At 29.8% G+C, this 21,820-nt stretch overlaps 1 protein-coding gene across 1 annotated transcript in view; it reads right to left on the reverse strand.

Annotated features, from left to right (window-relative positions):
• The window catches only part of LOC145326494 (uncharacterized), a 78,590-nt gene that overhangs the window by 2,862 nt on the left and 53,908 nt on the right, over positions 1 to 21,820 (reverse strand). The window contains exons 8-11 of the mRNA XM_080169868.1: positions 6,553 to 6,750; positions 5,964 to 6,073; positions 5,437 to 5,579; positions 3,700 to 3,824 (exon numbers count right to left, since the gene is read on the reverse strand). Coding sequence (XP_080025994.1) covers positions 3,700 to 3,824; positions 5,437 to 5,579; positions 5,964 to 6,073; positions 6,553 to 6,750 — 576 coding nt within the window. The remainder of the gene's footprint in view (positions 1 to 3,699; positions 3,825 to 5,436; positions 5,580 to 5,963; positions 6,074 to 6,552; positions 6,751 to 21,820) is intronic.

Consider the following 21,820-nt stretch of genomic DNA (forward strand, 5'->3'; position numbering starts at 1 on the left):
AAGTTAGTCTCTGAATTTGCTTAAATCAGAGTGCCTCCAAAGAATTGGATCCTAAAATATATACATATGTATATGATTAAACTTAATATATGCTTACATAAAAATACGCTTAAAATATACAATAAGGTTATCTATGAATCCACGTAAATAAAAGAGGTCCCAAAGTAAATTTGATTCTTTTAACTTGTATGTGGTTAAACTCAGAATTTGTGAACACAAGTATAGCCCCAAATATAAGTTTACTCTTATGCTGTAATTTGTTCTTGAAAATTTTGGGTCATACACATACACAGAACTTATAGAATAGGACAAGCAAATGAAAGAAAGCCATCTGGTAGCTAATCTATTGTTTTATAATTATAAGGATATATTACACAAGTGTCAATTATATAATCAGAATATAACATTATCAAAATTTCTCTTATGTTGCCATGCCAAGCTTTTGTAGTGCCATTTTATCAGCAAATAATATTAATAGAATATCGTAGAAGTCGATAATTAGTCATTCATAACCACCTTTCTTTGATGACATATCGTTGAAATAAATAAACCTTTGCAATTGGATGTCGACGCAATAATTTTTTTTTCAGGTTTAGGTGGTTGGGTATTTATGGTATGTTTTGTTTTCAGGAAAATAACAAAAGTTTGTTAATATTGTTTTTGCACAATTTGTACAATTTATCTTGCAGGGATAGTGCATTAGAAATTAGATTAATTAACCTAAAAAAAACTCTATTTTCCATGATATTTTTCAGCGGTAAAAGGCAGGATTAAGGAATGGAGGTGAAATTAATTAATTTTCTCAGATCCCATTCCTTTACCCCTGAGAAAATGTTCTAGTATGCATCAATATAAGATATTCCATATTTTTTTTGTAAAACTTATCTAAACAGTGCAGTGTAAACATTTTTTCCAATTTCTTTAATATAGCATTGATATTTAGTATAAAAGCAAGGCATACCTATCTAAAATGATGCCATTTCTTTTTGTTAAATTATGAATGGGACCATGTTTGAACATACAAGTTTATACTCATACTCATTGCTCATATAGTCCTTTGTTAGTATTTTTAAGAATTAGGAAAGTGTACTTGAATAAATTCTGAAAGTTACCATACTTTCAAACAATATCTGATTATGAAACTAGCTAAAATATACTTAGACATTAAATTCAAGAACCACCAAAGAAAAAAAAGTAATATGCATCTACAAATTACTTGCATTTTGTGAATGCCATATAAGGACAGATACATTCCTTAATTTGTAGTAGCTGCGCTCCTTATACATAGTATTATGAAAACATTTGTCACAAAGTCCTTAACAAGTTTTAAGAAAAGTGCTTTAAACTTTATCTTTGTCTTAAGAATTTTCTATAGTTCTAAATATGTCCAAACTTTAGTAGTTGTTAAATTCTTAATCATTAATTAAAATCCTTTGAGTTAAAGTTTAATTATTATACCTGTCAAAAATATAGTAACAGCTGAGAAAATTAAAAGGAAGTGTATTGCAATGAAATCAAAGTTTGAAATTAATTTGATCTAATTCTAATCAAATTACAGAAGATCATAAAGTCAATGATTTCAATTATTCTATTTCCTCAACAAAATTTGTTCCATAAATATTGAATTTAAGAATTATTAATATTGTTATGTTTCATAATAACAGCAACGCAACTAGTTTTTGGGGATACTGCATAAAAAAAGGTTAAACCCCATAATGAAGCTTCTATGAAAACTACAACCCTATTGGTCACTTTAGTGACTTTTCAAAAAAGTAGTTTGTAAGATAAGCCTATTTAATAAGATAAAGGCAAAATTTACTATTTAAAAATGGGTATTGAAAAGAAAAATGATTGTACCTTATCAGATTTTTATAAAAAGACAAATTTTTACACATTAGCCAAATCTTTTTTTAGGTTTATAAATGCTCGTATTGATTTTTTAACATCTAAGCTTCTTGTGAACCAAATTATCTTTGTTCATATGTGTTGTATTCTATTTTGACAAAGACAACCCAACAAATCTTGCAAAATATGAAGTGTAATAACCAAACAACTAATTATAAACATGGTAGGTTTTTTTTATTGTGAAATTTATTAACATTTCGGATCATGGAAGGAAACCAAGTAGCGGATTTCGTCGTATTTCACAGTAGCTTTTCTCCGAATAAAGCAATTGTGGGTGCTCTAACCCTGCGGGGCAATCATTAACATTTACCTAACCTATCAAAAGCTATTTGGGCTCAATAATAATTATGAAAAAAGATTGATAGTTTTTCTTAAGATGCAAATCCAAAATTATGTTTTTAAAATGCTATTCGGAGTTTTGAATAGACACCAAACTCTAGAACGAGACACTAGCCAATATTTCAATCAAAACTTTTTCATCTACTTGCTTAGATGTAGTGTACTCTCACTTCCACATAGTGTTATTTTTTAAAGTTATAAGTTTCCAAAAAAGAAGGAAAAGAAATTAAAGCATGGATCTAAAGGGATAAGACAATGACTGATGAACATCCCCAAAAAAATCTCCTTCTGTAGATTTCAATTTTTGGTTGAAACGTAGGAATACTCAACTGAATAAATCAACCAATCAAAATTCACTAATTATTAAGCCAACGAATTAGAAAACGTTATTATAAATCTTTGGGAACTAGAGTGAAAAACAGCCCATTAGCTCTCTCCCTCTCTCTGTGTTTATTGATGATTATTTAGAAAAAGGGGAGGGGCATCTTGTGCTGTATTCATACTTAGCGGTTCTAGTGAATTTATAATGTGTTACACTTGGCGAAAGAGATTGGACACTAAATTTCATCTACTGACTTAGATTTATATTGGACCACATATTTTTATAGTATTGTCAGGAAGGGGGAGTACACTGGACGATAAATAAATCTTCCACTCGAAAAAAAATATCAAGTTTTTCCTATTGGTAGCTTGAAGGGGGGAGGATTAAACGATTACAAAAGAATTCAAGAAAATCTCTTAGCTTTTCTCTAGATACATAGCCTAATTTTGAGTTTCATAATTTGAGGGAAGATAAATTCCAGTATTCTTTTTGGATGTAGAATATTACTAAACTTGTATTACCTCGCTGCTATGACATAATTTGTTTTGCTGTCATTTGTCTACTACAAATATACATATATTTGTTATATTTTGTGTATAAAAAGACTAAAGTTTACATAAAGAAACAATCTGTCTCTACATTTATATTTCTTTATGAAGTTGTTTCTGTGAATTATTTATAAGATGAGAAGTCAAAAAATGTTTTTGTAATACAGCTTAGATTTTAAACTTTAAAATGTCCTTACATCAGTCCGTGACTTCAACTTTCGGTATATGGAATGGGCAGGGTTTATTCGCTATTTTTCAAAATAAATCTTGCTAATTAATGGACTTTAGGTCTAATAAGAATATTTTTATTTATATCAACCATACCCCACATTTTTTTCAAAAAATTGAGGAAATTGAAAAAAAAATTTCTAAGAGGATAACGTCAAAATTTTTTGTAGCAATCATATAATCATGGTAACCTGTGTTTTTTTTAAAGTCCAATGTCTCCTCGCTTCCTGATTAAACTTTTCTATGCTCTGAAGTTAACAAATCAATAAAAATTATAAATAACTCTTCAAACATTTGCCTTCCCATTGATGTATCCTATCCCTTCCTACCCCAATCATCATTTAAAGGTGAACTTACCCTAACAGTTGAGAATCTGGAAGTCTTTTCTCTAAGTAGAAGGAGTACTGCCTCTTTGATATGATCAATTGGGAAAATCAACCTAGTTGGGGAACTCATGTCCTTCAGATCTCCTCCAAATATACCTAAACAAAAAATAATTGAATTAAAGAACACAAAAAGTAGACAATATTTGCCATTTCCACTTTTTTTCTTGGAATAATCCTTTCACATTTAAAGAAGGTGTATTAACTTTTTTGCTTTTTATTTAAGATAGCTAGCCGGTGCTTTTAGTAGTAGTAGATATAAAATTTTTCATAGAATTCAGATATGTAATCGGTTTTTTTTGTAGACCTCTTATTTTTTAAGTAATTTAAGTTTTAAAAAAAATAATTAAGTCAGTTTTAAGGTACTAAAACGCAACAAAATAAAAGAAGAAAATGGCCAGTATGAACAAAAATAGTAAGATCTTTAATTTGACACCTTACTTTTAAAATTCTGTTGAGTAATTATTGAAAAAATCTACTTTTTTAACCTCGGTTTAATAAAAACTTTAAACCTAAATATTTTCTCAAACAGACATAAAAAATATGGGTTCATATATACCTTTAGAATCAGAAAAATATTACGAATCTATTCTAAGCAAAATTGAAAAAGTTTTATAAAACTATAATAAAAAAAATAAGTTTATTTTAAGAATCATAATTTTCGGCTTTAAAGGGTTGACTTGAACAAAACCTGAATAAAACCTAAACAAATGTACATACACTGTAACAGATATTTTTTAAACACAAGAAACAATAATGCATTTTTAACTGCATTGTTTTGAAGTTTATAAACAGACTGAAGCATACTTGTTCATAATTTTTCATTCTTTACATGTTATGTAAGTATCACTATTTTTATTGTAGTATCTATTGTATATATTGTTTGAACATTATCCTTCTTTTTTGTCAATTCTATTGGTTAAGTTTTGAGGTGAAGCTTCTTGATTCGTCAATTTTAGAGATTTTTGATTGGCTAGTTTAATAGTTACAATTAAGTGTTGCCTGTAAAAATATAATATTTTAGGCCATTTTAATTTTTTTAGTTTTTACTTTTTTTTTTCAATTTTGCTTAGAATGGATTCGTGATATTTTTCTGATTCTAAAGGTATATATGAACCCATGTTTTTATGTCTGTTTGAGAAAATATTAAGGTTTAAAGTTTTTATTAAACCAAGGTTAAAAAAATAGATTTTTTCAATAATTACTCACCAGAATTTTAAAAGTAAGGTGTCAAATTAAAGATCTTACTATTTTTGTTCATACTGGCCATTTTCTTCTTTTATTTTGTTGCGTTTTAGTACCTTAAAACTTAAATATTTTTTTTTAAAACTTAAATTACTTTAAAAATAAGAGGTCTACAAGGTCTACAAGGTCTACAGGTCTCTTGCATATCTGAATTCTATGAAAAATTTTACATCTACTACTTACTAAAAGCACCGGCTAGCTATCTTAAATAAAAAGCAAAAAAGTTAATACACCTTCTTTACTTCAATTTTGAGAAATTTTCTTAATGTAAATTAAAACTAACAAATTCTTTGTAATATTGTATACATCTTTTTTGATAACAGTGTAATATTGTACTCAAATAGAAATTTATATTTCTATTTCAAATACAAATTTTAATTTGTGAATTTTTTTTTTACATAAATTTGAATAACTTATAGTAAAACAGATAGCCAGACATCCTATTGCTTTGTGTTATAAACTATACCTGTGACTACCAGCAAAGCATTGGTAGTGACCAGCTTGAGTCCGCTGGAACCACTGGCGGATCCGTTGACTGTTCCTTTCCATTTGTTGCGCCAGTTTGTATCAGTTATCTGGGCGAATACCAACTTTCCTTCCATGGCGAATCTATCATGAAAATTTCATATATAATTTTTGTAAAATTATTAATAAAATAGATTCTTTTTAAAAAATTACATTTTAAATGGTAAAGGTGTATTTACCCACTCCAAATTTGGAAGATTATATCTGATTTACCCCCAACCCCCCACCTTCCTATACCAGGGTTATTTTCTTATTTTTTTTTTGGGGGGGGGGGGGAATAAAAAATCATTTGATATATATTAATTGTGATGTCGATTAAATTGTTTTGTTAGAAATTTATATAATAACATTAGCTTAGGCGTGAATATAAGCTATTCGTATTTAGCTCAATATTATTGGTGCGCTACTTGTAGACAGTGACATACAATTATCCGTTGAAAATTTTGAAAATATATGAAAAGTACTGACCTGCTATCCTCTCTGCCCCAGCCGAGCATCTCAAGGGAGAGTTTTCTCACCCGGATATTGTTCATCTCTCGTTGGATAGGAATCTTCTTTCCACTACTTGAGGAACCAACCTAGAAATATCATATACGATCATTATTGGAACAAAATGTATTGTTATTCACAACATTATATTCAAAGGCTGTTATGTAAATGTTATTATAAGGTATTTGGTCATTAAAGATAGAAAATAAATTTTTATTCTAAAGGTGATTAATATATAAATAAATAAATACATTTTATTCTAATAACCAGAGATCTTATGGAATAAACCATTGAACGATTAATTGGTGAACATCTTTAATGATTATAGACTAAAATTATTGGTGTAAAAGTCTGGACACTGTAACCTTGAATCAACCATTAAAATTTTGCAAAAGTATTCAAATTTTTCCAGTCTACTAATGAGAAATCGTTTTGTAAAACACCTTGGGTACCAGTATAGTTTTAAAACAATGTCTCCTCCCTTCCTCTTTATAATTTCATTAGTCTTTGCCCTTATGAGTTTTAAAAAGACAAATTCTAAATATCCGCCAAACAAAAAGAAAATTACCTGTCCAGCCCTGCGCCAAGCAGGTGTAGATCCCTTGATGGACAAAATATCTTTGGCATCCTTGTTCATCTGGTCAAGGGCGGCCTCAATGCTGGACTGAGCCTGCTTCAGGTTGTCCCTGTCAGGGTGGTGGATGGGGGTCACCTTGTACAGTCGGGACAGCAACAATGGGTACTTGGTCACTCGTTGCACGGGCACCTAAAAAAAGACAGCATTAAATATGGATTTTTTTCAAAACTAGGAAAAGATTAACAATACGTCCTGAAATTTTTACAAATTTAGATATTATGTGATGAAAACGTACAAGCATAAAAAAATGTAGCATATAGGCATACTTATTTATATATAAAGGTGTTCTGTAATTTAAATCTAATATATTTAGATCAACACCTATGATAAATTAATAGGAAATGTAATAACTTTATTAATGCAACAAAAGGTGGTTTCTATATTAAACAAATATAATAGTGCAACAGAACAATTTTGATCTACTCTAGACTAGACCTTTCTGTGATATCCTATATCACATTGCTATAGAACCAGCCAAAAACCTTTTGTGATGATAATAAAATGTTCAAGTTTATTATGATGTTTCATTTAGTCCCCAGACGTGACAACCCGTGACTTTTAAATGCATATCTGAAAATGATGTGTGCGTTAACAGAGGAAAAATTAAAGAAATAGTTTCATAAAGTGTATCAAAACAGTATTATACAATTAATAAATTTAAGTTTAATAATATACATTTAATGAAAGTTGCATTTTTGAAGGAATATGATTATGAATAAGTATTGTATAAGAGATAATGTACAAAATGCGTGATTATTATGACAGGGTAAAAATTGTCGTAAATTTAGCTTGCTAACATGGAACTCGTTTATTTGTCAGTTCATTCATTCAGTAGGAGGGGATGGGGTAAATAGGGTTGAAGAAGGGAATTGTTATTTTATCCCGATGCAAGTTTCACCTTATTTGAAAACATGAATATCTGGTATATCTATTTTTATAAGTGTTAAAATATATTTTGTACCCTTAAAAAAGTTTGAATGTTTGATGATTGGATATTATAATAATCACTATGTACGACATACCACTATTTGTCAACGCCCTATGCTTAAAATTTAATCTTATATAGGACTGTCTGTTTCTTATTTTTATTAGTTCATAAAAATTAATGACTAAAGGATGTTTTTGTTCTTAGAAGATGATTAAATGTTTGAACATGTATCCAAATGTCTGACTGTAGAAGATGATTAAAGTCCCTACACAGATTATGACGTCAAACGATGGAATATCCATTAAGAGGCCAGTATACACTGTAATTGACCAAAGGTAAAATGTATGCTGGTCTCTTATTGAATATTTTATCGTATAACGTCATAATCTGTGGAGGGACTTTAATCATCTTCCTGACTGTAACTCAAGAATCAATTAGAATCTTTGCATCTTTGCAGTTTCTCTCATACAAGGGAACAGACAATTTCAGTAAGTTGTTTTCTTAGGTTTACTACTCATAAAATAATAATATTTTTTTTCTTCCTACATTTACCCTAATTCTAACTTCTAGACAAAATTTGTCTTGTGTCACAGATAAGACAATGACCAATAAATTGATATACTATCTAAATGATAATAATCAAAACTAACCCTTCTGTAGATTAAAATTATTGATTGAAACGATTGTAACTAACCAATTAAAATCCAATTAAAGTGCGCAAAAGCTTTGAGTCCACGAAAAACGTTGTTAAAAAACTTTTGTTTCCAATGTAATATACAGTTTAATGTACCCCCATTCCTGCCTTTTAATGTTCTAAAAATGTCGTGTACAGTCCTTTGAATGTATAAAATGTCTTCCTGATGTCAGCTTATCTCAGCTTTGCACACAGTGTGCTGTGCAGCCATTCAAATTATAAACACCAACAAAAATTAGAGATTAGCCATTTTAGCCAGCAATCTACTTCTTCATCTGTCATGAATATAATTATATCAAAATTATCAGCAAGGGCCATGTTTTATGGGAAGGCATTAAAAATAGAAAAAAAAATATTATTTATGTGAAAGATAAACTTTTTAAAGAGATAGGTACACCTATAACCTCCATAGTTCCATTTGAATCTAGCTTAAATTGATCAAATTTTAGTATTTTTATATATAAAAAAAATAAATAAAAGGATAATTTTCTTCACAAAATAATGCCTTCACAACCTCAATTTTAAAATATTCAGTTGTTTAAGAGATATTAACTGACATGTAATTTTAATTTATATAATAAAAACTACTTTTTTTATAGTACACAATCAATTTTGCTTTCATGATTATAATAATATTCTGCTAACTTGTATGGCCACCCTAGCTTCATAATTTGAATAAGTGAGTCAGAATAATAAATCTGCATGAGATCTTTGCATTCTATTGTTCTAGTTCATACACACAACTAATGATGGCCATCAAAAACAGTGAAGAAAATAACAAAAAAATGTTATCATCATTTATTTATTATTAATTCCCTATATAGTAAAACTAACTGGATGTATGTTTGTAAGATCTTGTAAACCACCAGAACAATATATTTTTTTCTGATGGTAATAAATCTATAAATATAGATATACATATAAACAGACAACTACCTGGATCCCCTTGTTGGAAACCTTTTTCGCATGCTAGCAAATTAATTTCTGCTCTTTTGTACCGACTTGGCTGTGTTAATATTCCCGATGCTATTGATTGAATTTCAAAGACCTTATTAAACATCAGTAAAGGGTCCCCGTCTATTGTTTTCTCAAATGTATTGGATATTTAACACATGACAAATGCTTAAACTTTTAAAATGACCATAGACTCTTGAAAACTTTGGCAATTGAAAATAAACACCGTATTTTTTTAATCTGCATGTACTCTAAGCATATCAGAGTTTAATTAATCTAAGAATAAAATTAAAACAAGTGTTTCAGGCGATACATTTTACAATAAAATTATGTAAAAAAAGACTTGATTTAATTTTTTATGAAATGAAACAAAACAACGTTAATTGTATCGATAAGTAACTCTGTATATCAAGTTTAAAATATGCAGCAATTTTTTTATTGCCTTTAGTAAAGCTTTTTTTTTGTATAAAATCTCTAAGTTTTCATGTCATTCTTTAGGTGTTGATAAAAAAGACAAATGTAATATTAAAATAATGAAAATATTGCTTTTATTTATGTCAGGTCTTTTACCTGTTAGGTATTTTTCTTTTGGTACTTTTGCCAATTAGTTCTTATGTTTTTGGTTTTTTGGTTTTAGGATTTTTAACCGACGCCAAAAATATATAATATTTGAAACCTTATCTATATCCAAACAATTAATGAACCTTAATGTACTTAAAGGTTAATCATAAGAACAAAAATTGGTTGACAGCGCACCTTTTCTACATTTACTGTGTGCATACACACCTTTATGTTCACCATTAACTAACTTACTACACCAAATGATAATATCTTAGTAAACTTTAGGCATTCTGTTTTAAACAATTTTGAATATTTTTTGATAATTTTAAATAATAACCTTTATCTTTAAAAAGTACCCTAACAACATTCGATTGAAATCTTTTGTGTTTTTTGAGAACACTTTTATGTCATCCTTGTTACCCATAACTGTAGCCGTATTAAAAAATGAATGGGGAACAAAAATCCAATTATTATCTAATTTAAAATGTTTTCATTAAAACTTAATATGTCATTACTGATCATAATGCTAAAATTTTAAATCATGTAGCGCAGCAATATTTTATTTAAAATATATTCTTATAATAAAGTACAAGGATCTCTGTGTGTTTACTGAAGGATCTCGCTAACCATTGAACCAGATGGTTCTCTTTTAAAGGGTAGCTTCTCATAGGTCCTGGGATTGTTTTTAATTATTTTGAGTAAGGGTGGACAAATCACCTCTAGGAAAAAATGACTACCCCCTAAAAATTTTTTTTCCTTCTATTCCCCCCCCCCCCCCCCAATCTCAAGGGCCCTCTAGAGGCCTTTAGGTATTGCTTTTTTATGGCAAAAAAGTTGCATGCAAGCAATTTTTTCTTCATATGCCTTTTCTATGCCCTCCATGCTATTACCTCTTTTATCTGACTGCATATTTATATTCAAGTAAATGATAAAACTATGATAAAAATGTACATATTTAATGTTCCAAGCATACTTATTACCTAACTGTTACTTAACATACAAATACAAACATTTTGCTTAAAAGAAACAACAAGGACAACTTTGTCTTTTGATAACACAGCGATAACAAGCTAACTCTAAGTTTAAGAAAACAATTAATTTATTGCTATATACATTAAAAAAGGGAAATTTTAGATTTATTTTTTGAAATCAAAGAAATAAATGTAATGTTCGAATTATAAGCAAGCAATCTTTGTTAAGCTTTTCCAAATCTGCTAATAAACAAGGCAGATAACGTATATATCATTAAGTTACTGGGACAGCCCAAGACGAAGAAAGTCCCTCAAAAAATCAGCATGTTACGTCATAAAAACGAGGGATTATCTATCTTTTTTTCAGGGGTTTTCTTTCTTTCTCCTCCTCTCCTCATCCCTCATTTTTATGACGTCATTGAGGGACTTTCTTCTTCTTCGTGACAGCCAGACCAACCCCTAGTATAGATTAGCTGCCTTACTAAAAATTTGGTTATCAGAGTGAATATAAAATATTTCAGCTTTTATTACAAATGCAAGGGGGTAAATGTATAATAACAGGCCTTTAGTTTAATCTACATATGGAAATGCAGAAGAATGCAATGTTTAAATTTTTTGTGTAAACATAAGGCATTTACAATTTTTTCAATTTTGTTGTTACTCCACTTATGAACTTATTATCCTTGTTTGTTTATGTATTTGGTGGTTTAGATTATCCAGATTCGCAATGTGGTATTTTATTTGCAAATCTGAGCTCAATATATACATAGAGATATCACTTTTATTACCACCATGCATTCAGGAGAGGCATTCCATATTCACTTCTATACTTAACAGGGATCTTAAGGGATAAGACAATGGACAATAAATTTATATCCATTTCCCATTGATGATTTTTCCTTCTGTAGTTTAAAATTATTGGTTTAACAGTTTGGACGCCGCAAGTTTGAACCAACCAATCGAGATTTAGTATTTTACCCAAAAATTCGGAGCCTATAAATGGAAGAACGTGTTAATAAAACTTTGGAGAAAATCATGATTTCAATTACTTTGGTCTTATTCTCCCTGGTACTTAAATATGGAAGGAACATTCTTTAAATAGATAAAAATATAAAAGTGCATATTCGCCTGACTAATAATAGGAAAATGACAGCAACTTTCTTAAGGATTAAATTGTTAAATAGATTTTCCAAGTGTCTTACTTTTTATTTTAAAACACTTTATCCATTAGTAATTAATGGATTACTAAAGCATACCAAATACGCATACCTTATCAAACAACCATAAGTAGCGCAGAAATGAAACAAATGTATAAATCTAATCTCAAGGGATTATTTTTAATTTCCTATAGCCTAGGTTGCATTATTAAGGGTAAATGTAAGTAGAACAACTTCCAAAAAAAAACCGCCAAATCTTTTTTTTTTTTTTGTGGGATGTAAAAGGAAATACTTATTTTTTTGAGTCTACAAAACGAATGAATGAATAACATGAGTGATAGAAAAGCCCTACTCAATTCAAACAAACACACACATAAAGAATTATCTTGGTATTTTGCAAAAGGAAGAGATAAGGTGACCCTTAATTTAAATGATTAAAAATTCAATTTTGCAATACTTAGGATATGGACTTATATACCAAAAAATGATTGTTAATAATCTGAAGAATATTTTATCAAAGCTAGTTGTCGAGAGCAGCGGGTTAGCTTAGAATGATGCTGTACGTATTGGTGCAAAAAATGGGGACAAATTTCAAATTGTTTTGGCGTGTGACGTCATACCCCCATCTCTTTTCTAGGGGGTTTCTTTACTCCTTCCCTTTTCTTTCCCCTCACTTGTGACGTAAATAAACAGCCCCGTCAAATCAATTTAAAAATTGTCCCCATTTTTTGCACCAATACCTACAGCATCGCTTAGAATTAGCAAAGAATACTCATTAAACCTGTACGCGAAGCTTTTCCAATCTTAGATTAGCCAACTCAAGATAATCAGGGCTACATTCAAACAAACATCAAAGCTAGTCTCTTTAAGGTTATCAATTGAAGACCGTTTGAAATCCACCAAAACGATTCCGCGATACAAAGTATTAAAATTTTATTCTTTTTTTTTATGAATCCTTATCCATATTCCGTCATTAGGTCAATTTTTTAGCATTGAAAACAAAACAATCAATCAATTATTGGATTTAAAATCAACATTCTACCTATTAAACTGAGAATCTTTTACTGACATTTAATTTTAATGCTTTTGTCGATAATTGTGACATTGCTAACAAATGAATAAACATTTTCATAAAAGCTAATTTGCCTGTTATTAAAATCAACATTAATTCCATCATTTGTGTTTATTAGCTATGCTTTCAATGTCATTAAAAAGGCTCATATAAAAGTTAGATGTACTAGCCATACTCGTAATAAAATCGCCAATTCATTATTGTTGTTGATATAATAAGAGCAATACAATGTAACTGGATACAATCAACTTTAGATTTATATTTTTAAAGCAATTCCCTGACCTAAATTTTTTGAATATGTGCAAATATGTTTATAAAAGTTTAAAAGCATATAAACTGTTGTGAAATAATTTAGTAAAATTTTAGTTAATGATATACATTTATAAAATTATGTTTACATGTTATAAACTGACATTTACCTTGGATTAAAGGACTCTTACAATATCATTATAAAGGGAAAAGAGACTATAAAACAAATATTTTTTCTTTTGATTCCTTCAACTTTTCCACTAGTCTAAATCATTGGCAAGACAAAATTCAATTTTTTATGCAAGTGAGTGCAAAAATATTTCATAGAAAAAAACTATTTTTAAAAAATGGCTTACAGGTTTTGGAAAAGGTTTTTCTATATAAAAAGACACTCCCAAGATTCAAATATCTATTCAAAAAAAAGTCTTTCCATTGATATCCCTCTATTTCTGTTTAATATATCCACTAGAACAGAGAGATTGCTCTATCCCTGATTAATATATCCACTAGAACAGAGAGATTGCTCTATCCCTGATTAATATATCCACTAGAACAGAGAGATTACTCTATCCCTGATTAATATATCCACTAGAACAGAGAGATTACTCTATCCCTGATTAATATATCCACTAGAACAGAGAGATTACTCTATCCCTGATTAATATATCCACTAGAACAGAGAGATTGCTCTATCCCTGATTAATATATCCACTAGAACAGAGAGATTGCTCTATCCCTGATTAATATATCCACTAGAACAGAGAGATTACTCTATCCCTGATTAATATATCCACTAGAACAGAGAGATTGCTCTATCCCTGATTAATATATCCACTAGAACAGAGAGATTACTCTATCCCTGTTTAATATATCCACTAGAACAGAGAGATTACTCTATCCCTGATTAATATATCCACTAGAACAGAGAGATTGCTCTATCCCTGATTAATATATCCACTAGAACAGAGAGATTGCTCTATCCCTGATTAATATATCCACTAGAACAGAGAGATTGCTCTATCCCTGATTAATATATCCACTAGAACAGAGAGATTGCTCTATCCCTGATTAATATATCCACTAGAACAGAGAGATTACTCTATCCCTGATTAATATATCCACCAGAACAGAGAGATTGCCCTATCCCCCGAGTTTTTATGACTAAACTGCTTTATTACCCTTTATCAAACCATAATTTGGCTCTGCACGCTATTTCACTCTCTAAAGCTATGAAGAAAAAAATAGCAAGTATTAAAAAGCTGAGAACTTTATTTATATTAATCTGTTAGATCTTAGTGCTATAATTATATTAACCTAAGACTATTTTATAGACATAAAGGTTTAAAGGCTATGATTAGTCTTTATTTAAAAAAAGAGATGGCATGTCATAGGAGATTAAATTAACTGATATTTAAGTCAACATTATGACCAACATGATGCATTATAAGCACAACAATAGGTTTACCTGCATTTATCGTTATTCTAATAATGTCATTTTGACTATAATGTCCATTAAATTGAAAATTTTCAGAAATAACCCTTCTAATAAATACAATGTAGTCAAAATGACACAATGACATGTCAACATGTTTCATCTTCGTTTAACAGGGCTGGCGCTCAAATTGACATTTGTAAAGCCCTTTAATTGAGATCTTCATTTAAATGACTTTTTGTCAAATCATAAGAAACTTGAATGTAAGTCTGAATGAGGGGTGAAAAAGGTTAAACTTTTTATTTCCAAAAAGAACAGATTAAATCTTGCTTTTGAAATGTTAAAAATAATTTCTTGAATTGAAAGTGAAATTGGGTCGTTGGCATTTAGTACAACACATTTTCATGTTTTTTAGTTGAAGGGAAGGTGTTGGGTTCGATTCCCAGCATGATGAAAAACGTGAACTTAATGATGTAATTAGTAGTAACGGGAAGAAAGCTTAGCAATCAATCAATTATGACTTCCAGATACAATTAAAAGATAAATTTAAAGTTTACTTTATATATTCTTAAAACATGTAAGATACATCTGGAAAATGACTATTTATAAATGAATAGCTGTGCTTCAATCTAAAAAGATAGTCCTTGTTTTATAATGGCTTATGCTGTAAATTTTACAAAGTTCATTTCGCATTAACTTTGCATTTCTTCATTGCATAAAAAACACAAACGAGGACAATGTTAAACATAAACAGTGCAACAAAAAGTAAAGAACAGTAAAAAAAGAAAATATATAAAAATGCTTAATAAGGTGTTAACGTTAATAGAACCAATAAAAAGCTCATTTGATTTGAATCGTTTCGACTAGTTGGTGTTTGTAGTAAGGCCTTCTGAATTAATTCGTGCATATTATTTGTTAAGTGACAGACGTACAGAAATATCTAAGTTGTAGAGAAGCTACCCAACCTAAAACACACAAAAAATATTTGAAAATTTAACCGAGGATAATTAAATAACGGATCTAGTAAATTGATTTAATTTTCTTTAGTCATAGTCACAAATAATTTAAGCTTTTAAAATTTTAAGGATTAACTTTTATCTTCTAGATTTTAATTTTCTTGGGAGGTTGTTGGTACTCTTACCCAAAATAGTTATAAACCTTCCCCGAACCTATATAAGCTTAACTAGAACCATATGGGTTCAGTGGTTAGCGAGATCCTTTGCTACACTCACGGACAGACACAGAGACATTCTGTTACTTTTGTTTAGGGATTATAAAATATTCGAAATATCACAAAATTAGACGAAGATTAAACTATCTTCAATTGACCTAGGCCTTCAACAAAACTTTGTACAACTTTCGAAAACATAAATGTACGGTTATAAGTAGACCAATTATATAGTTTTTGTTTAAATTTTAATGTAAAACTAAAATTTCTCCTGATATTGGCGGAGCATATGTTTAACCACTTAACACACCTTTGGCGAGTTTAGGAATTTTTACTTGGGAAAAAGTTCATTTAAAACAATCAAAAACAAAATACATTAAAAAAACCTGACATTTTTTTAACCATAGGTAACTACTTAATACTTTTTATTAGCCCTTTTCTAGCTTTTTAATAAAACCTATATCCTGTTATATAAAATAGTAAGGTTTTTTAGTCTGAAGATTAATACTTCAATAACTACTCAACTGATTGAGGTCTCCATTTTAAGGAATATTCAAATAGGTCCCGGGATGGTTTTATGCTATTTGTTTAAATTTAAGCCCAGCCGCTAGTCTCTAATAAAACATTGTATATAGGATCATTATTATATTTTATGAATAAGTAACAATATAAGATGCCCTTTGAGCCTAAACGAACTACTTTACACCTATAAAAATTTATTATAAGTATTACAACTAATTTCAGATTTGAATCTTAATTTACATCATCGTAGAAACTCCACGTGATATCAAGTTACTTATAACACATAGTTTTTAGTTACCATCTCTATAATTACATCACAATAAAGTAAATTGATACTGTTTTTTTCCCCGTAGATTTTCTGCTATTTTTTGCCACATTTTTCCTAGCTTTTACTTTTATTTGAAAAAGTATTAAAAAAGAAAGTGTACTTTTAAGGCAAAGAAAGTGAAATAGATTTGGCGATATTATTCAATTTTCTTGCAGACAGCAATACCTTTACTGTTTGTCCGTTATGATATCTTCTCAGCTGCTATTAAAGCTAGACCTATGATTTTTTGACGATAGGTAGCTCTATTGCTTAATGAAATTAGAATCTGAAGTTCTTTGAGACGACTCCCCTGATTTATCAACATATACTTTATGTGACACTTTGTTTGCTTTCTTTTAATATCTTTACATTTACTTATGGATGCTGTCATCCTTGTTTAATGCCGTCAATTTATTGGTCAGTTCGTTCATCCTGTAGGACGGGAGGGGATGGGGTAAAGATGATGGTTGGGGAGATCGTCATTTTAGCCAGCTACAAATTTCACTTTATTAGAGTACATGATAATCTGGTGTAAGATCCATGTAATATTAAATTCATTTTTGTTAGAGTTTAACCCTTACAGATCGGGGGGGGGGGGCTCTTTGAGCCCCCCCCCTCTAGTTTTTTCAATCTCATTTTTTTTGTGGGTAAGATGGAGTGCTGTGACTTCATGACTTTTTAAGTTTAGTAATTATACGTCGGCTAGAGTTGATTTTATTAGGATATCTGGTCTGTGTCGGTCGTGGTGTCCGGTCAAAGTCGGTTGGGTAGCTCCAAAATTAGAAAAAAATTTTAAATAAATCTTAATTTCTACATTATGACTTTTGTGTATAAGGAGAAACCTAAAATTTTTTTTGTGAATACTTAGATATCAATGACCTTCTGAGAAAAGTTGTGTTATGACCGTTTGACCGCTCCCTGACCGACTTTATGACCGATTTTTGTCTGGCTTTTACTACAGACATATATCATGAATATCGTGGCTTCTATTACAGCTAGAGACCTATAATTTTTTTTGGTAAATCCTTGAGCAACATCAAACAGATAAAAATATTAATTGGCGCCGCCAACCGCCGTTTTACCGCCGTAACCGCCGAAAATGGCGGTTTCCGTTATTTGCCGTTTTTCGGCGATGATCAGAAAAAGTAATTTTTTTGTTATGAAAAATAAAAGTTCGTCCTAAAATTTGGTCATCCTAGCTGCAAAATTGGCCGCTCTACAGCTGTTTTAAAATTTAGCGGCTGGCCGCTAAAAAGCGGCTAAGGAGCGGCCTGGCCGCTATGACTAGAAAAAGTAATTTTCTCTAAAAATGCACATGAACCACCAGAAAAAAATTTTACGTCTTTATCTGTAACAGGAGCCGAGATAGAGGGGGGGGCTCTTTGAGCCCCCCCCCCCGATCTATTAAGGTGGGAATTGGGGCCCGAGCTGTAAGGGTTAAATGCAAAAGTAATGTAATTTGTATGAATATGCTCTATATGTGAAAAATTCTCATAATTATGTGGAAAATTAGGAAACTTGATGAAATGCATTTTTTTGTTTTAACTTAAAGAGTTAGGTATTCAAATCATATTGTTTTGAAAACATTATAATTCTAATTATCTAGATTTCTAAACTTAATTTGTTTCTGTTTAAATAGCATTTTATTAATCTGTAATACAAGGTAAATGATATCTGTCCGTTTATCTGTCTAAATCATAAGATCTCCCGTGACCGCTGAACCGATGGGCTCTAATCTTTAGGGAATATAGCTACTAGTCTTGTGATGGTTTCAAGCTCTTTTCTTGCAGGTTTGATAAAAAAGACTATAAGGAATAGACAACCAAACACATGAAATTTAAATTCTTTAAAAATAAAGTCACTTAAAGAAAAAAAAGGATAATTCAAAGCTTAAGTTGAAGTTTGAAAAAGAGGAAACTAGAATTATTTTTTTTCCTATTTGATAATGTCATAATTTCTTGACAGTTTAATTTCCATTATACTCATACACATTTCATCAACATAACAGACAAAATGCAATAGAGTAGCCTTATTAGAAAAAAAGTTGTTTTTTTTTAAAGGAAAAAGGCACTTCTTGTATAAACGAACACAAAATCCTACAGAATGGCCGTATATGAAATATCATTTTTCACAATATATTTGTGCTTTTATAAAAGTACTTTTAAAATCTTAGCATTAATACACCAAAATTCCCACTTTTTAATCTCTATTGTATTCATGCACTTTAAACACAATGAAATAGAGTTAAAATACACTGTCCTATTGTTGGACAAAATGTGTAGATTTTGAGAATTAGTTTTAAAAATGATATTCTATTAATTACTTTTTAGTTTTATTGATATAACTTTTTAGTTAAAAAATGAACCGACACTCTTTGGCTCCTCCTAATTAATATTAGCTACATAAGGCAGAATTCGTGTACTTGTCCATTACATTGTCCTAATCCGGTATCTCTGATATGTTTAATTTTGCATAAATGTAGTTAATGAGTGCATGTGTCAGAGGGTTGGTTTATAAGGTGTTTATACAAAACGTAATCAATTTAAAACAGCGTATATTAAATAAGCTTAGATCTTTAACAAGGCCTAAAACAAAAAATTAATCCCTTCTTCTAATAATATATTAAATTTAATGCTATTAGTTTGTCATTGCTGGGGTACTAATGGACTTAAATGCCTTTGAAATACGATAAATATGTCATTAAAAATTTTGCCATAAATAAATTTTTTTTGTATGAACACTTTCTAAAAGTCCTGAAATCATCTTCCTGACTTTTTACCAGGAATCAACAAGAATTAGTTAATTTTTGGCGCATTCATCATTTAAGGATATTTCAATTCAAGATATTTTGTTGCATATTTGTATTGTTTTAACCCATTTCTTTAATTCAATATTTTATATTAGGTAAGCATGACCAAAAGCCCCAATAACAATAAAGAATTATGAATGAGAAAGATAAGATGAAGGGGAAAAGCAGTAGTTATAGACCCCCTAAAAATATTTTTTTTACGGACATTCCCTAGATGTAAAATAGCTGTGGAACCAAATTTATTGTCAAAATATTTGTTTAACGATGAAAAAAATCATAAAGAAGCTATTGCCTTATTATAAAAAACCTTTTCAAACTAAATAATAGAAAGATATTTTATCGTCAATAGATTTTTTTATACGATGACAAATAATGTTTTAACATAATTGATTTTACTCAAATTATTAAAAAACTTTTGTTTAGAGTATCTTAATTAACAACATAAAAGTCTTGCCTTTTTAAACTCTTTCAAAAATTACATGATGTTAAATCATATTTATATAAAGCACTATTAATCATAAAAACTAACATTTATATATGTATAGCCATTCAAAATAACAAGACCTATTAAACATACTTATTAGGGTTCCCTAAGATTGGGTATGTTCGACTATAGAAACATGACCATACAAATACAAGATAATGAAAGATTATCAACGTTAAAGAATTGAGGGGACATGAGCTATTTTGGGACATAAGAGCAGAAAGCATTTAGCTAGCAGACGAAAAAGGTCCCAGCCATTTGGGCCAGGTATTTGTGTGGATTAAACATTTATACGTATTCTTTTATTGTAAAAGAAAAATACTGCTTTTAAATTATGTCTCCCTTTTAAATCCCTAAAATTATTCGTTTCGGGTCTATTTTCAAGGTAAAATATCAATATAAGAGGCCTAATTTAATCTAAAGGCTTCCGTTCAAGTTTATGTACTCCAGCATAATCCAATACTGAGGTCCACTAATACATATTCTGCTGTATTTAAAGATTGTATATCACAAGATTAAAGACCGATGTAAATAGTGTTTATACAATACAAATATAAAACTAGAAAAGAAAAAAAAATATAATGTACGTGAATATCATGACAAGGGAAATGTGTCGTCAATTTAGGTTGCTAACATGGACATCATTTATAGGTCAGTTCCTTCATCCAGTAGGAGGAGAGGGAGTGGGGTAAAGATGTTTTTTTTTAGCCAGCTACAAGTTTCGCTTTATTAGAGTGCGTGATAATCTGGTGTAAGATCCAAGTAATAATAAATACATTAAAAACAGGACAGTATAGGAAAACTTTCAGATTTCTTTGCATTGGGTGGTGATTTAACTTTATCCCAAGATCTAGATTGAAATTTTGGCTGATTTTATGGCACATTAATTATGCTTTTTATGCTGACGCTCAAATTATCCTGCTTCGTTTCATCTCCAACAGTCAACGTTTTTAATTCATATGTTAAACAGAAAGAGAATGCAATTCAGCCATATTAAACGTTGTGCTATCATTATATCTACATAGAAATGAGCTGCCATTTCAATTTTCTTTTTATTCTAATTAAAAAAGAAAAGGTGAAAAAGGCCATTTCTCATAAGAGGGAGGTTCTCCCCTACCCCAAAATGCTTATATTTCTTCCAAGGACCTATGAGGATCTTCACTGTAAAGCAAAACCATCTTGGTCCAGTGGTTAACGATATCCTTCGGTACACATAGACTTACAGAAATCCTGTTACATTTCAAAAGGCAGACCAATTTGCACTAATATAAGAACATTGTTACATACCGCGTTTTACGTTCAACAGGGAATGTAATTCTAGCTTTTTGATCTTTTAGTTGTTTGTGATTGATAGAGTAGCCCCCGGGGCATTGAGCTCTTGTTTATTAAGAATTGGAATCAAAGATTTAAGGCCTATTAATTTCATGCTGTTGTATATTTGGATGTTGCAATGGAAACGCTAATTAAAATTTAAAATACTTAAATTCAAGATTTAAAAGTTTTTCTTTTTCAATATTTTTGCCCTGAAACTAAACTTAATCAAGGCTTTTTTTCATTAATATTAGTTAAACGTATTGTTTCAACATATAATTTAAACAATTAAAAAATGGCCTTTACTGACGTGTATTCGACATTCTGTTTAATAGTGATAATAGCTGACGTCTTATGTTGTCTTAATAGCAACAAAAAGATAAGTAATATTGATTCAAATGTAAAATAGACTTTAATAACCTAAAAGTTAGCTTATAATTATGATAAATACATAATGTATATAAATTTATAAAATATTTAGTCTGAATTATTTCCTGTATAAAATAAGCTAAAAATTAATAGGCCCCACCGTAAGGATTTGCCCAGGGAGGGAAGGGACAATGATGAGTTAATTTTTACA

The sequence above is a fragment of the Acartia tonsa genome, chromosome 1, assembly GCF_053477335.1.
Source record: "Acartia tonsa isolate MP-2025a chromosome 1, ASM5347733v1, whole genome shotgun sequence".
Taxonomy (NCBI): domain Eukaryota; kingdom Metazoa; phylum Arthropoda; class Copepoda; order Calanoida; family Acartiidae; genus Acartia; species Acartia tonsa.